The sequence below is a fragment of the Scomber scombrus genome, chromosome 18 (assembly GCF_963691925.1).
Source record: "Scomber scombrus chromosome 18, fScoSco1.1, whole genome shotgun sequence".
Classification (NCBI taxonomy): domain Eukaryota; kingdom Metazoa; phylum Chordata; class Actinopteri; order Scombriformes; family Scombridae; genus Scomber; species Scomber scombrus.
The window spans coordinates 23632506-23651238 of NC_084987.1; the positions used below are offsets into that span (position 1 = coordinate 23632506).

An 18733-nucleotide genomic window follows, 5' to 3' on the forward strand; every position below is an offset into this window, starting at 1 on the left:
AGAAAATGTGAGAAAAATACAGTGTAAATATGAGATAAATATACCAAATACAATATATAAAACATATATAAACATATATTAACTATATTTCTTCTAAACATATTTATTAGCACTGTTTCCCACAATGCATCTGTGTAGTTTTAGCGCTATTATGGAGTTACACATGGTGACGCAATGTCTGAGTTTAGTAGGTATAAAGCTCATGAGATTTCTCGCTAAGGACGCCGCTGGGCAATGGTGGAAGTGTAACCATATGCACGGGGGAAAAAAACATCTGGAAGGGACACATCTCTCCACTGCAGAATGATGCGTCTGAATGTAACGAAATTTAGCACTGCTTGATTTGACGTGAATCAATACTCGGTAGTACCAGCGTAATTTGGTCGGTACCATTAAAAGTACTGACTTCAGTACCCAACCCTTATCTTGAGAGCTTACTTTGTTGATTTGAATTATTACGTAGTTTAAAGTGAGTGAGGATTGTTACAAAGGGACACCGTGGCCACCAACTTCCAGATGCTTTCCTGTAATTAGCAGACTTTCCTGGCACTCCATTGGTAAACTACATGACTGTGTTCTTCTTCTTTGAAATCTCTCTGTGATGTCTGGTGCCACCAGTGACCGGACACACCACATGCTTGCATCTGTAACTCAGCATCAGGGCTGAGTATTGATCAGTTTTCCCCTGACTGTTATTGTATATGTCACTGATGACGTTGATAATCTGTCCCTCTCATAGTATGCCTGGGTTAATACTGGGTTGTGTGCCACTACTTTTGCATTTCCAAGAGTTCTCGCATTTAGAGCTGTGTTTGTCAAGCTGTCTTGGCCTTTATTGTTTGTCTTCTCTTTCCTGTTTGGTGGTTAGGGAGCCACGTCATTATGTCATATCTTTGTCGTTTGAAACAGGAAAACCGGTTCCAAATTAAGCATTGACCCAGAACCAGCACTGGAACAGGCCAACAACATTCTGAAAGATGTGACTCACCCCCTGTCATTACCTGTTCTCTCTCTGACCCCACCATTGTGTCCTGAACTGTATTGAAAATCTTTTTTTTTATTGATTTGGGATGGTTGTGTACATGTGTGTGTTTGTGTATTTATTACTGTCTATTTTTTTTTTTTTAGAATGAGCCATGTATATCTACATATGGAGCAGGTCCTGTTCCACAGAGCTTGCCATATTTCTACAGTAGCGCAGAACAGACAAATCAAACACTGGCTCTAAAGGACTTTCACATTTTTATGAATTTGTGGCCACCGTAGAGTTTCTTATATGCTTGGAGGGGGGTATTCAGTTTGATGCAATCTGCAACCTCACATGCTAGATGCCACTAAATCCTGCACACTGCTCCTTTAATACTACATAAAAGAATAAATAAATACAAAAATCATCATTTCCAGCTTTTTCTGCACAAAAAATAACAAATTGAAGCTGCAAAGAATGAGAATGATTCAGTTATTTCCTTTGCATCATTGTTCCTACCGATCTCCAGCTGTGATGGCTCCTAGTTTTTCCTCTCCGGGTTGTGGGGGTGAAGGGTCATCCAGGATTCTTTGATCTGGTACTCGATCTCCCTGGAAGACAGCAGCCGGCCGGCTGGTACACCCACAAACGAAAATAGCGGCCTTTGTGGTACACGGCCACAAATTCGCTGTCCTGCCAGTGCTGGAGCACATCTGAGGAGGAAATGGATGTTTTGATTCATGCGCACACAGTTTTGTTTGGGTGATGTGTTTTTGTTTTGTTTCTATCTTTTTACACAAGATGTCAGCGAACAGAATTGAATCTTGTGTTTTTTGCATGTGAGTATCAGTGTGTGTGTCTCTGTGTGTGTGTCGTTACCGTCTCCTCTCCTGGTGTGTGCGCGTTGTGTTGAACATCCTCTCACACTGAGCCGCACACAGAGGGATGACGGTACCTGGAACACGACTCTGACACACAGAGAAACACATAAATAAATTGATTGATCTCCATTGTTTATTACGACATCACCACATTTCAATGCTGGTTTCACTTTCATGGCGTCTTTCCAGACCAGAAAAGAAAGTACTAATGCATAAAACAAGTATTACGACAAGTTCAGAATGTTCCTTTAATCTAACAAATAATAACTAAGGATTATTTTGACTCTTTAGTTGTACAAGTACAATTATAATTTTTTTTGACACATTAGCAGCTAAGAGGCTATTCATGTCACATTGGCTAAGCAAGTAGTGTCTATTCCTCACTGTGCATGTCCTGAGTGGAGACTGCAGTAGTTTTTTTACAAACTCTGATGAGCACTTGAAATTGAAAGTGGATAACTATGTCCAGCCATTTGGAAAATTCCTGAACAGAAGGAAAAGTACAACTCAACACACCCTCCTGGCAAACATGCCTTCCTCCAAAAACATGATACCACCAAAAAAAAACAAAATCAATCCATCATCTCTGTGGAAAGGAAATATATAAAGTGAGTGTTCGCACCGGTTTGAGTTCCTCGCGGTTGACTTTGCGACGGTAAAGCAACAGAGCAGTAATGGTGTTGCCTGCTCTGGCTGCCTGCACAGATGTCGGGGTCACATACAAAAAGTCCTGCAAAGGAAACACACAGACACAGAGTGTCATATAAAGCATTGACAAACAAACTTGCGAATGGATTTAAGGACGTGTAAACTATCATGGAATTCAAATATTGCATCATACTATTATCTTAATGTGAACAAGAGGTCTTAAGGGAGGAAAGAGTGTCAAAGGACTGTTGAAACAAAGCAGTGAAAGGACAACAACTTTAACCGAGTGATAAGTGGGTGACGTAAATAGATCAACATTAAGAGGAGTGATTCCATCCGTTTTGGTTTGACCATATCTCCATGAATCTTGATGTGAAACATTTCAAAAGAACTGTAGCAAAGAAAAAGGCAGCTGGTTACCATGCCGTAGTAGTTACTGTTGACCATGATTGGACCTCGGCCCCTCAGGTAGATGAATTCTTCCCACCAGTCACTGACCTGGAGAGAAAAAACAGGACATTCAAGTTTAGACTTTTAAAAACACAGACTGTTTATAGGCTTTCCCAGGATTAACTGTTTAATATCAAGTATGAATAGTAAAGAAGCATTTATTATGCTGCAGATAATCCTTTGATATTTCGCAATCTATTTATTACTGGCCTGTTTGGGAAGCATGCTTTTCTACTGTTTTTATTCTACCTCTGCACGCTAATCTACCTGGCTGAGCTCTTTTTGATAGTGTTGTGTGTTTCTAAGCAGCACAGGTCATGGTAAACATTACATTAACTTTTCACAGCTTTTTTTCTTTTTTCTTTTTGGACCTTTTCCATTTGGTTTCAGCCTCTTCAAGCTGAAACATGACAAGAAACAAGTCTTTTTACTGCCAGCGAGGATGACGCTGGTGCACGGTATTTCCTGAGCAGGAGGAGTGTCTCCCACACGGTGAAGAACCGAAACCGACAGTTGACTTTAACTCACGGCTTGTTTAATCAAAGGCGCCTCAAACTTGAACACAACATGGGGGGCATGTGTAGACAAGAGAAATGTTGTGGACTGGCTACAGTTTAAATAATAACAGATGAAAACTTTGTGGCTCACAAGATGCCTTTTAAATAGGTCATTGAAGGAATGTGTAGCAGCAGTTGTTTCCTGTGATATTAGTTCAAACCGGGACTCCAGCCTGTTATTTTACCTGCTTCCAACCAATTTAGTATAACTGGCTGCGTCTATGAAAAAAAGAACTGGGTTTGGAAAAGTGCCCAGTGGTGTTGTTATCCAGACCTGGGACCTACTACTGACGGTCAGGTCAAATGTCTTCTCAAATGTACTAGGCCGTGTGTTTGTTTGTGTGTGTGTGTGTGTGTGTGTGTGTGTGTGTGTGTGTGTGTGTGTGTGTGTGTGTGTGTGTGTGTGTGTGTGTGTTTATGTGTGTGTGTGTGTGTGTGTGTGTGTGTGCGTGTGTACATATTTGTGTCAGTGTGTGAGTATACTTACATAGTTGGTGGCCCACAGAGCTTTAAGTTTAAGATAGCGCTGCAGGCGGTTTCCCAAATTAGACTCGAACTCGTTGGCCAGTTCAGTCATCCGTTTAAAGCCTGGTTCAGTCAACAGGGGGCGCACTGACTCCAGGTACTGACAGAGAAAGAAACAGAGAAACAGTGAAAGTCTGGCTCTGCATTTTATGAGTCTATTAAATCAAAATTTTTTTAATGTCCAACATGTATAAATGTGTTAATTTGAATGAGGTGCTACATTTTGTTCACACAGTCGGGTGTGCTAAAGCTAAAAAGCTGTTTTAAAACATGTAGCATTATATATACTGTGTGTATATACAGTATATAAGCATGTGTGGACATCTGTTAATGTGTGTAATATTTACCCTGTTCAGTGTGTCTTTGATGGCAGGAACGGGCAGGTGAGGTAGAGAGGTTTGATAGCTGTACAGCAGAGGCTTCCTGCTTGACAATAACCTCAACAGAGTCTGAAAGGAACATCGATTTATGACATTTTAAAATATGACAGACATTGAAAGTTTCCACATATTTTATAGAAAGTATAAAAGTGACAATAAAATGGTCATAAGACTATCAGAATCATAGTCCTAGTTCTTTATCCACCATTTGTACAATCCTTGCACAAATCCTGTCCACCACGTCCAGGGAGGTTGACTACAGTGCCACGGGCAGGAAACTTCTTGATAACATTGTATACAGTGAACACAGGAACATTCAGATCAGTCTGGAGATGGACCTGTTGCCTTAAGATTGTCCGTGTTTTTCCACAACTTTGGCTCTCAAATCCTCAGACAACCCTCTGCTTCTTTTCTCCATGCTCAGTGTAGTACACACAACACAAAGGTTGACTCAACTTTTCTCCATTTTAACTGGTTGGAAGTGTGATTTCTATATTGCAAGCACCTGTTACTTGCCACAGGTGAGTTTAAATATAAAATACAGCCGCATCACATGCTTGAAATACAACTATGTCTATTCAATTTTGACAAGGTGGCAATCATTTTGTCCAGTCCATTTTTTGAGTTCTGTGTGAAATTTTATCAGGTTTGACTTGTTTTCTCAGTTTTTTTCTGTTGTTCCAATGCAAACAAAAGAAATAAACATGTGAATACCAAAGCGTTTGTAATTGCAACAATTTATCAGTGGTAAGTGGTGCATTATCTGACAGAAGTGCAGGGATACCGATACTTTTGGTCATGGCTGTATGTGGCACATTTTGCAGAAGGGACCCTAAACAACCTATGCAGAGCGGCCACAGGAGGGAGCTGTGGTACCGAGCAGTAATTGTGTCTTACCACCCAGACTTTGGTGGTGTTGGAGACTCGGCCGTGCAGCTCAAACATCCATCTGTGGTAGGAGAGCAGTAGCTTGAGGCAGAACCTCAGGGCGAGGATGAGGGAGAGCCACAGCAGAGTGCTGAAGACCAGTGCAGACAGCATGGTCTGACCCTGGGTGCTGAGTGAGTAATGGAGACTGGAAGGAAAGGAGAGAGAGAGAGAGAAGGAATGTGCAGTTACTTGAAGTGGAAACAATAGTATATCTGGAAAGGTCAAAACACCAAATCTAGCACTTCTTAAGACCTTTTTTATATAACCCAGAGAACTAAATAAACCAAATAAACATTTAGGAAACCAAATTATTTCTGACTGAAGAACATTCAAAAACCAGAAACTTCATTCTCCACAAGAAAGACATCCAATTAAAAAACATGTATATTAAAAAGATAAATAAATAAATCTGATATGCAAAAAGTATTACATTTACTATATTAATTGGAGCTTTGAATATCCTGTAGAGCAGACTACAGACACCAGCGATATCCTTAACGACAATAAACACTATGATGGTCTAATAGTGACATCTGCTGGATAGAAGCAGAAGTTCAATAAAATGAGACTAATTAAATGACTGAAAATAAAGTTAATATGAAATGCATTCAGAATGGAACAGACTGAAGATGAAAAATAATTGCCATGAATTCAACAAAAAATTAACAAAAATGTGACTCTATGAAAAGCATTAATATAGTTTCTGCTACTTATTGAGTATTAAACATCATAGTGAGTGTTATGTGAACTCTGTATGGATCGATTACATTTTTTTGTGTCCATGTGGTTTAGTCAAATTTAAAGGGATTAAATTGTGAAAGTAAATGTGTGAATAACTTGCACATTTTAGTTTTGTGGACCCAGCATAACATTTCTGCTTTTAATCCACTTTGAGAGAATATATTAGAGGATTATGGTAAAAATGTCTAAGTGGTGTAACCATACATACAAAACTAGTTTGGCATGATGTTACATTATAACTTTTTATATTAAATAAAGGTAATGGAATACAATTGTTATAAATATTATATTTAATAAGGGGAATCATGTAAATCAGGAACCATATACATTTTTTTAAAATGTAATTATTAAAGTAATTTAAAGTAATTATTTGTACACCTATATACACTGTAGGTGGATATAATATTTAATATGTATCATTCTTTTGTGGTTACACCATTTGCCATTTTCAGGAGCATTCAGTCTTACTTTTGGTTAGTGAAAAATGGTGCAAATGTCATTTCAAATTAAATAAAACCAACAAAAATACAAAATGTACATTTTAACAAGCCTGATGCTGCTTTTAAAATTATTTAAGATATTTTTGAATTGTTCATCTTGCCAACCCTTATTTGTCACTGACCCAAATACTAAACAACAACTAGACTTCAGCTCCAGTTGATTAATGGGTGAAACAGACCTGACCGTGACTTTAATGGACTTACAAAAATGGACGATGATTAAACAGTTTATCTTTCTCCTGTGCTAAGTGGTCATGGTTTACATGCTACACTACAATCCACTCTGAAGTGTCCAAACAACCCAAAGTAGTGTCATTAATTTGAAATAAAAATTCACACGTCTAGTTGTTGAGTTCCTGCTCTTGGTTGACCTTCTAACTTTGTTATTTTGTTATTTTCAGCTGTCAAGTATTTCGGAAATTTAGTTAGAGTGAAAGCCACAGTTTTAAGTCACCATCATCTCCATCTAATCCGTTATTTTTATACAGGATAGCACATGCTGTAACCTGCTGCTAATATATTACATGTTATATAACTTACATATAATGTACAGGGTGTGATCATGTATTGTATTTGATAAATGTGCATATGATTCAACATGAGTCATGACTCATTTCTGAATGAATACTATCAAGGTGGAATGCGGCAGGTGTGTGTGTGTGTGAGTCAGTGATGTTAAGTATCTAAAGTGACAGTTAGTGAATAGACTGGCAGGGATGTAGTTCAAAGTTCACATGCAGGCACCAAATCCGCCCTGCTGTATTATAATCCATCAGCTTTATATATGCAAACAAGTTCTGTTTGCTTAGATCAAACAAACTGTTGGAAACAAGTAGATGTCAATTAGTATAATTACTGCCTGTAACACTGCCAGATATCCATACCCAGAATCCCTTGTGTTGGTTTCGATACCACATGTTTTGTTTACAATGTGAAATCATCCAATTGGTGCATATTCTGCTGCTTTCAATTAGCAATTCTTTCAGAAATGTGACTAAATAATGGCTTTGCATTGCTAATCCACACAACAGCAATACAAATAAATATGAAGCCGTAAATATTGAAGTCCACTACGGAGCAACTTCCAACTTGACAGGTGAAAAAAGAAAAGAACAATCTTTTATCATCTGTCATCAGAAGTCTGTGTGTGTGTGTGTGTGTGTGTGTGTGTCTGTACCTTAGAGGCAGGTGTTGCTGTATCTTAGCAATGAGCCCCATGCTGGGATCCGAGCGCATGTACATGGTGGCCAGGATCGCTATGACGACAAAGAGCCATGAGGAGGGGCTGGCGGGGTACACTCCTTTAATCACTCGGTTCTGTTTGAGAAGAAAAACAAGCACTGGATGAATATAATGAGACAGTGAGTTATGAGCATGTCGGGTTAATTACTCAAACCCAAAGATGTCGGGCTGCATTTCTATCTCTCTAAACCAAAGCTCAAATGTAGGACTAGAATTGAAAAAACATATTTGTGGGCCTGAACAATGTCTGGCCTCGCAGCAGTTACTCGCATGTACAGAGACTTGAGAAACGTCCTGTTTTTAAGCACAACAACAACAACAACAATACCACACAACTGCGCATGCACATATTAACAGCTGTGTGTTTGTCACCTGCATGTCAGAACATGTCAGGAAATGCTAATTATAAAGGTATACTGAAGGGAGTCCCCACCATGTAATAAGGCATGTTTACATCCAGCCCCAAACTGCACACTAATTAAATCCTAACACTTTATGTTCTATATACTTCCTTATACTTAATATAATTCCATAATATTCTATACATTATATACATATTCCTTATACTTAATATTCTATATACTTCCTTATGCTTACTACTTTTTTACTTAATACTTAATATTCTATCCTTATATACTTACTTACTTAATACTTTATATACTTACTTATACTTCATATACTTATTTCCTTAATACTTAGTTAACAATACTTACTTAATACTTACACTTACTATTCTATCCTTATACTTAATATACTTATTTATGTAATACTTACCTGATAATACTTACTTAATACTCATATTTAGTATTCTATATTCTTCCTTATACTTAATATACTTACTACTGACTAACTTAATACTTATGCTTAGTATATTTTTTAATTATGTATTTAATTAATACACTTCCTACTTACTTAATAATACTTTATATACTTTATACCTATACTTAATATCATACATACTTCCTCATACTTAATATATTTACTTAATACTTACACTTAATATTCTATATACTTCCTTATACGTAATATACTTCTTACTTACTTACTTAAAACGTACTTAATATTTATACTTACTTCTTACAGTACTTACTACTTTCGTAATAATACATTATACTTAATATTCTATTTATGTTCTGCAGATTTTATGATGTTTGATGCACTTTTTGTTTTTTATGTGTGTCTGTAAGGTGTCCTTGAGTACTTTGAAAGGCAGTCTATGAATAAAATGCATTGTTATTATTATTGTTGTTGTTGTTATTAGTAGTATTATTATCATTACTATTATTATTATTACACATCTCCTCAAATTTGTAACATATACACAAAGTGTCACATGTCAATATAGCCATAAAACTAAAGCATTTGTCCCTCTCAGTATAGTGGGTGTTTTATGTTGCTCAGATGATAAAATCCTTCAAAACAGACTTGGACTTGACTGAATGTGAGTCTGACCAAATTCCATAGTAGCTGAGATGGACTAAGTAATGACGTGTTTTTTATGTATCCCGTTACTCATGACGATATAAACAAAAACAAAATAACACATAACCAAACATGCAATAGACACTGACAGCTGTTCTTTTTTTTTCTTTTCTTCTTTGGCTGTGGATGTGTGGAGCTGTGCTATGAGCACTGTGACTCAGTAGAACTCACAACTGTCAGCACTGTTCTAAACCTAATTGTCAGCCATCAAAAACAATTAACAGCTGTCTACATAGTGAAGTGGTGAAATGACACAACAGAAATAGAAGTCATAAAAGACAAATGTAGCTCTGTGAAGCGGATTGTCAGTCACAGACTTCAAGATCAGATATTTGCAACATGACCTGAATTTAAGCTGGACAGCGTCAGGCTCCCTAAATGACTACAATCCATCAAACGTTATTTATGTAGCAGCTTTCATACAGGTTAATGTAGTCCAAAATACTTCGCAGTTGATTGACAAGCTGATAATGAGACAGAACAAGTGTAGACCAAGAACAACAATGGAGGAGCTATAATAAAAATATAAAATAAAAAAGTAAATTGAAATAAAAGAGATAAAGTTTAATCTAAAGTCTATAAATTTAAACTAAAACAGATTTTAAAAGAGATTAAAAAGACAAAAGAAACAGACGAATAAAATTGATAAAAAGATAATATATGCAAATAGGCATTAACAGTAATAATAAAATGACAAAATAAAGTAGAGTGAAATTTTAAAACATCAAAACAAATAGCATAAAACGAATATAACCATTCTTAATCAAAGTCAGTCAGTCAGTCACACACACACACACACACACTTCGCTCACCCTTATGCGGCTGATGCGTTTCTTCCACGATCGCACTCCCGACAGGTAGATCTGGTTCAGGGCCTGGTAGGACAGCTGTAGGTCGATGCCGTCTGGTGTTATGGTGAACTGGAACGCCACAGCCTGATGGGCCTCCGCCATCGCTACGGTAACACAAAAAGTGGACAAAAAAAATTCAAACGCCAATATCACCACATGATGTCCTTACATGACTTCACTGGGACGACGGGGTGTTATAATATCTGGATTTCATTGTTAGATTCGTGAAATAAAGTGTGTGTAGCAGCTGGTTTTAGGAGCCAGCGGGTAGCTCAGTGTGTTTGTTGGCTCTCTCTGGTTTGAACACAATAATTCAGTAATTTAATGTGTCAGTGGAATGTTGTTGTCTCGCCAAATGCTGCTGCAGCACCAATAGTACTGGGTAAAAACTGCTCATGGCACGCTGATCTACTGTGTGAGGTGATAAACAGGGTGAAGCTCTCAGTACAGTCAGTTTCTAACAAATAATGACAAATAAATGTCCACTGGTTTTGTTTTTATTTTGTTGTTACAGGACCTAAATATTAGTTGCAGTTTACCTGGAAACAGTTAAATCACACCTTAAAAAGGTGAGTATTATCCATGCTGTCTATACAACAAGCAGAGGGATTTTCATTGTTACTCAGTCAGTCAGACAGTTAAACAGTCAGTCTGACAGTTAAACAGTCAGTCAGTCAGACCTTCAGTCAGCCAGTAAGTCAGTCTGGTTTACTGTTGTGGTCAAACCAAGAGTATACACCAGGTTGTGTAAACAGCCAGTAGTTCTTACACTGTTGTACCTGAAGAAATAAAGAATTGATGTCTTCACCATGCCAATAAATGTCCTTATACTGCTGACAGCAGTTGTGCATGTCCCATCAAGTGAATTATTCCTCTATTAGAGAGGTGACAATACTGTACATTTGTAATGGTCAAACTACTAGAAAGTAGCAGGTTGATTTAGTTTATGAAGATGAAATGAGTAACTGTGCAGCTCAGGAACAGAGTTGACATATCACGGTGCCTTGCTTGGGCAGGCAGTTGCTGTGCAACTGCCAGTGTCTTTCTGGCATTATAAATTATTTATAACTAACGAGCTGCCAACCGTGGAATCACAGTGGCAGCTAAGCAACAAGTGAGCAGATTTTATATAATCAGTGGCAGCAAAATGCAAAGATATGGTGAGGCTGCACTGTCTTTTAAAGAACTGATAGTTAAAGGACATCCAAAGGTCTCAAAACTGTGTCTGCAGAGGAATTGCCTTCTTAATGGCCAGCTAGGAATTTTTCACAGAGTACACCTTGACATATGACAGTAACAACAAATTACAGTGAAAAATGACATTAACAATGGCTGAATTCCATTTAGCTGATTTAGTTTCAGGGTGCTGTCACACTGTAATCACTTACTGGGACACTTGAATAGAACATTGCTAATGTTATTGGTAACACCTGTAATTTTCCTACTATGACAAGTCAAACTGTCTGCTGTGAAGAATAAATATTACTGCAAGTTGACTTACACATCCTGACTCATACCACTGACTGCGACTATGTACAGTAGATATGTTACAGAATTATTTAGGAGTGGTCACAACATTCAAATCTAAAGACAGATATTTCTATAGCATGGTGACACTCAGATTATTCTGCTGTGGTTAGTTCTGTTCTTCCAACTGAGAAAGTCCAAACACCTGAACAATCAGCACGTAATGCCCGTTAAACAAAACATGTTATCAATGTAGCGTGCCAGAGAACAGCAGGGCGTAGTGGGAAAAGCATTACATCATGGCCACAGCAGATTCTGGTTTGCTTTAAGGTGTGGATTAACTTTTAGTCAGACACATATGATGCAGTTGTTTGTGTGCTCCTTTGACTTAACATCCATTACAATTTAGGGCTGCAACTAACGACCATTTTGAGAGTCGACTAGTCATCGATTACTGAAACGATTAATCAACTAATCGGATCAGTGGTGGTTCTAGCTTGTAAGGCTCCCGGGTGAACTCCCCTTCAGCGCCATCCATATAGATCGATAGATAGAAATAACCATAAAGACTGATTTTTACATTATTCTTAATGATTTTACTCACAACCCAGAAAAAATACAACAATGTGTCTGTGAAACTACATATTCACAGTATGAACTGTGGTTTATTTGGTGTGACTGATTTTAATGTTTGCATCATTAGGCTACCATACAAAATTATGTGTGCTAGACAACCTACTGCTGCTCCTCTCCTACTTCTGACTGAGATCTCAGCAGGTAGAAGCTGTTAGTTCATAAAGTAGATGTAGGGCGCTCAGTGTTACAAGGTAAACTGATCCACACAGTGACATTATATCATTGACATAAATGAGCGATAGAAAACTGATTGTTTTTTTTGTGCGTGTGTGCGCTCCGTGCTGCCCCCCGTAAGATGCTGGCTGCCCATACTGCCACTGAATCGGATGAATTACTACAGCACCACAGTGTTATATCAAGGTTTCCCAAGGATTTTTGAGACAAAGGTGACAATATCTGGAGAACATGTGGTGCGCGGTGTGCACAGTCTCCCGCAGGAGAGTCCGGGGAAGTCATCACTGTCCAACACACAGAGGACGCAGCGTTGCTGAGGTGAGACAGACTGAGCACCGAGTTATTTTCTTCACCTCAGAGTTGGGTTAAGTTGTTTAATGCTGCAGTGTGTGTTTTTCAGCTGCTTTTGTTTGTTACTGCTGGAGTTCACCACTCCGCAAAGCACGAAAAAACATGCCTGATGACGTAACCGACAATTAAATTCGTCGGCGACTAATTTTGTCATCGATTTTTGAAACAGTAGTCATAGATAGTCATCCCTACGATAATGTCGAAATATCGATATCGAGGTACTTGGTCAAAAATATTGTGATATTTGATTCTACCCATATTGCCCAGCCCTAATGTAAACAATGTGTTTTGGTGACTAACACTGAATGTAAACAGAAATCTCCACAGAGTATCTTTAAAGACAGTTTCAGAAGTAAACTCGCTCACCAGCTACATGCTGCTCACTTCAATTTAACTTATGTTCTTGGAACTGCTGAAAGCCTTCAGATGTGTCACAGTGAGTTTGTCTGCTACTAGAAAAAAGTGAGACAAGACGTTTTTGGCCATTAAACAATTTTTGTAACTAATAAACTGGATCATTTTTACCAATAGGTCATTTTAAAGCTTCCATACAGACGGGTGTATAACAACTTATACTCTGTCGTCATCTTTGTTGTTATTTTAAGGCGTTTGTACATTTAGACTGATTACACTGTTGATCCTGCATATTGTACACAGATGCTAATCCAAGCATTAATGTCACAGACGACTAAAGGAAACTGAAAATGTTCACATTTGAGAAGCTGGAGTGAGAGACCTTGAACGTTCTTTTTTCTGAAAAATGACTCAAAACATTTAATTGATTATCACAATACTTAACAACTATTACATTATTTGACAATTAACCAATTAATAGATTATTCATTGCAGCTGTAGTTCAAAATATATCTTAACAAGCCTGTAGGTGACATCACTGATATAGCTTCCATGTTATTTTCAGCAGGGGTCACTTTTGCATCTTTTAAATGTCTGATGTGAGTTTAGGGGGTATTACTGCATGTTTGGTTCATCTGATGCAATTCTTACATAATCTATTGCCTGCAAAAAAGAAGCTTAATTCTACTGGCTACACAACTCAAAAAAAACATATCTGTCAAGGCCAAATTGCTCTGTTTCTCCTTTCAGTAGTTTTTGACGGTGTACGTATGTGTGTGTGCATGTGTGTGACAAGAGACATTAGACAGGAAAGATCAGTAGCAGTAGCACAGCCTGTTGCAGATGAATGAGGAAGACTGAACACACTGAACGATGACATGACAACTATACAGTTACATGTATTGAAAGTAGGTCAACATGCAATCCCTCTGAGAACATGTAAGAGTGTGTGTGCTGGTATGTGTGTCGGTATGTGCGTTACCTACAAGCGCACACTCTGTCATCTCTTCCCTGCCTCTCTCTCACCAACCCAGTGACTGATTACTGCATATTTCTCACTTTGCTGCTTGTTCTCTTTGCGTGTTTGTGTGTGTGTGACTTAATAAGAAAGAGGAAGACAGTGAGCAAGAATGAATGTAGGAGAGAAAATAGCTCTCAGTTTGCTGCATGGTTGATGCTGAGTTTCTGTGTACTTAGGAGGAGATCCAAATCATTTACATTCATTATACTTATCACTTACCCTAAACTCTGTGTAAACTGTGAACATTTATCTTTGCTAAAACTGACATTTTTTTTAATCTAGACTACTACATCGAAGAGCAAAGATTAGCAAAAGGAACATCACTTAGTAAAAAAATCTCCACTTGTGTACCAGTTTTTCCCTCACTCAAGTACTTCAGGAAGGGTTTAAATTAAAGTACAGTGCTGTATATCATAGAGCATTCCTTGCCTGTTATTACAATACTAACCATCATGACACATCTCATGTTAATCTATCCCCAGTTTGAGTCTCTCATTTATCACCATTCCACTCCAGCCACAGAGTAAAGCAGCAGATTTTCCTACAAACACATGCACAAAAACTCAGGTTGTTTAACAGCAATTACTACTGCACACAACAATAGAGATTCTTAAACCCGTCTTTCAAGATGTGACAAAAGAGGCACACCGCAGAAAACAGGTTCAAAATGTCTTTTACGGTGCAGTAAAGGGTGCAATTTTCTCTCCAGATGTTATGCAGAGTCTTTGAGGACCTTCAGACACTCTAGGGCTTTCAAACATAACCTGAGGAAAATATGATGCTGATATAGGTGACTCACTTGAGAAGCACAAACCAGGGCCTTTTCCCGAATCAGGCAGTTACCAGTTATTGATTTTAGCTGGAAATATTGTGTTTCAAAGGAGGACGTTGATTTCTGTGGGTCTGGTCGGCAATTGTTAACATCACCTCCAAAATAAACCAGTAAAACCCCAAACATGTTTAAATCAATTCATCCTTGCACTAGTTTTATCTTATTTACAGTTTACGTACGTTTTTGTATATGTATCTTCTTTTTTTTTTTTTTTTTTTTTTTTTTTTTACAGTACCAGTACTTGGACATACAGGTACTGTATATGTAAAGGTATGTATCTATTTTTTTCACCCACTTGCTTTACATAGCAGGGATGTCTTTTTAATGATCTTTGTTAAGTTGGTTATTCAGCATGTTTGAAAATTCTGTCATGTAGTAGAATCTGGTAATGCTAGATGTTGGTGTTTGATTCAAAATTGTCAAGAAAAATTTGACGGACAGGTTTTACCCACCAGAGCACATTGCCCAACACACACACAAACACACACATTTGTCTTGCCTTATCCTTGTTACCTTATATTTTTGTGAGGACACTCCTTGACATAATGCATTCCCAAGCCCCTGACCTTAACCATTACAACTAAATGCCAAAACCCAACTATAATCTGAACCCTAAAACTAAGTCTTGACCCTCAACTTGCTCTTTGAAGTTGTGAGGAACGGCCAATATGTCCTCACATTACAGAAACGTCCTCATAACACAGAAATGTCCTCATAATGCAAATGTGTCCTCACAAGGCTCATTTTCAAACCTGGTTCTCTTAAAGTTATATAAACACACACACATACACACACTCAACTACGTTTTGTGAAGCTGTCCTTTTTAGGAAATTGCATTAACTTTCATTCATTGTGGATAGCCTAATCAAACCCTAATCCTAGCTTTAATCTAACCTAAATTCACACCTTACCACTAACCTCAACCATGACCTCAGACATTATGCTTTGCCTGTTTAGGATTAAGCTTTGGTCCCCGTAAGGATTTCTGGTCCTGTGGTAACAAAAAGATACACACAAGCAAATTCTACACAAACTAAACACATAATTGCTAGACTAATGTTTTATGTAATGTCGAATACATAGTCTTTTGTTTAGAGGAAGGAAGTTCCAAGGAAGATCAACTCGTACCTTGGCTATATTTATCGGTTTGGTTTAGTTGTCGCTAAGTAACGTAAATCAGCTCAAAATATTTGGAGAACATCTTAACTCATGTATCCTGTGATGTGAAACCTTTTCCAGGAATGGCATGCAAATTCCTTTTGACTTCCCGTATAGTTAGATAAGAGATGTGAGGGTTGATCCAATGCAGCCTACAGGTTATCATTTGAATAAGTCTAAATGGCTTTGAAATTGAGCGGAAGTAACATTATAAACAGAAAAGTAACACATGATGCCCACAACGATAAGATGATACACTTCTCAAGTCAGTGTGTGTATCCTGGCTAGGAGGAGTCTTAATGTCGCTGTGCCCAAACCAGTTTAGTAACTGCAATGCAACCACGCTGCACTAACGACAACAGAGTACTAACTCAGCACGGATATATAATACACCACTTATGTGAAATTACAGTATATTAGCATAGGTTACAAAACGCTGCGTTACAAAACGCCCCCCCCCCCCCCCCATAATATCTCATGTATTCAGCACACAGTGGTGCATTCATGCTCAGCACCATCTCTCCACCCCGCCGCCCAGCGCGATGCACAACAGCCGGCAGAGAGCCAAAGAGGAGCGGGATTCATGAAACGGAGCAAAACTGGAGCAACGGTCCGAGAAGAGTTGATAAAATACAGTTTTAAAACTTACCTGAAGAGTCTGTTGAGGAGCTTTGTCGGAGAGAAGGTTGGTAGAGAAACGTCGGCTTGTACTCCTCCCTTCCTCTCTAGCAGTGAAAAGCGAGCTTTTTTTCCTCCAGCAAGACAATCACAGCCAGCGGACAAAGATAGTGTAGAAAGAGAGATGAGCCACTCTGATCTTAAAGGGAAAGTCACGGAGTTCAACTTTCGCTCTGGAATGTAGGCGTTAACTTTGACGGATATGCTGTAAAGTGGTGGAGGAAGTATTCATCTCTTTACCTTTAAAGTACCGATACTTCAATGTAAAAATACTACATTACAAGTAAAAGGCTTGCATGAAAAAATGCACAAGTAGGCTAAGAGCTTGATGTAGTTATTTGCAGTAAAAGTACATAGCCTAAGTATTACAATCTTGATGTAGTTAAAGTATTACAGTAAAAGTACTGCAGTATTATGAGTGATGTAGTATGCAGTATTACAGTAAAAGTACTGCAGTATTATGAGTGATGTAGTATGCAGTATTACAGTAAAAGTACTGTAGTATTATGAGTGATGTAGTTAAAGTATTACAGTGAAAGTAGTGGTTTGGTCCCTCTGACTGATATATTATTATATATGACATCATTAGATTATTAATAGTGAAGCATCAGTGTTAGAGCAGCATGTTACTGTTGTAACTGGAGGTGGCGCTAGTTTACACTACTTTATATACAGTTAGCTAGTTTAGTCCGGTGGTTCCCAACCTAGGCGTCGGGCCCCTCCCAAAGGGTCAGCAGATAATCATCTATCCAACAACTTGAGAAAGAAATACCCACGTGTCTCTCCAGAACCAAACCAGCCCCCAGGCCTGATGGTGTAAAGGGAAGGGTGCTGTTAGTATGCTCTCACCAGGTTAAGAGAAATGTCAGTCAATTGATTTACATTATGCTTAACGGTTGTATTTTTCTAACCTCATGGGTAAAAAATTCACAATAAGACCTGTGCCTAAAGACTTTGGAGGGGAAGGGGAATCAGTAATACACCCCTGTCACACTCAATACCCAGCCTGAAGAAGAAGTAGAACATTTTAAGTACTTAGGAGGAATTATTGATGAGATCCAAACCTTTATCGAGAACTTGTACATTTTTAAGAGAGCCGACCAACAATATTTGCTTTGTGGTTAGCCAACACATACTTGAAATAGTGTGCATTTCTGCGGTGTACACAGTAAAGCTAAAAATATCACTGTGCACACCTCACACACATTACACTGTGAGTTTGAGCTGATCCTATTTGGCCAGCCGGAACATTTACAAGAAGTAATTTACTCTCTGCCGTACAGACATTGAACATAGCATGACTGCATCAGGGACCACGTCACAAATGAAACCATGTGAGCAGTTTAGAGGGAAAAATCACTATTTGGTGGAGCTTTTAAGAACTCATAGACATCTGAAATGTGAGCCCGGCTATCAATCAATCAATCAAACTTTATTTGTATAGCATTTTTTTCTCAGAACAAACAAACAAAAAGACATCATCAAACATAGGAACTCATTTAAAAACAGAAACTCATGGAACTACACACTGCTTTTTGTATGACATCAAAAAACAAAAAGATTGGAAACCACTGGTTTCATTTTTAACAATGTGTTGTATTTTAAAAGCTTGTTATATTATCCATTGTGTCAAATCTTCATCTGAAAGGTAACTAAATCTGTCAAATAAATGTAGTGGAGTGGAAATATAAAGTAGTATCAAATGGAAATACTTTAGTAAAATACAAGTACTCAAAACTGTACTTAAGTACAGTACTTGAGTAAATGTATGAAGTTACTCTCCACCACTGCATACACACACATAAACAACATAGTAGAATATAACATATATCTTTAAGTAACACTTTTTTATTATTTATTTTATTATTGCACTCTGTAGTATTTAGTATAGTAATATGATATCCTACA

At 37.9% G+C, this 18733-nt stretch overlaps 1 protein-coding gene across 1 annotated transcript in view; it reads right to left on the reverse strand.

Moving 5' to 3' along the window:
- Positions 1-16917, reverse strand: part of cpt1a2b (carnitine palmitoyltransferase 1A2b) — a 43272-nt gene extending 26355 nt beyond the window's left edge. Inside the window, 12 exon segments of the mRNA XM_062439435.1 lie at positions 1487-1562; positions 1565-1600; positions 1603-1683; positions 1851-1935; positions 2471-2578; positions 2917-2994; positions 3991-4128; positions 4376-4477; positions 5306-5483; positions 7757-7896; positions 10116-10258; positions 16797-16917. Coding sequence (XP_062295419.1) covers positions 1487-1562; positions 1565-1600; positions 1603-1683; positions 1851-1935; positions 2471-2578; positions 2917-2994; positions 3991-4128; positions 4376-4477; positions 5306-5483; positions 7757-7896; positions 10116-10256 — 1163 coding nt within the window. The 5' untranslated portion in view covers positions 10257-10258; positions 16797-16917.
- Positions 16918-18733: the final 1816 nt, after the last annotated feature.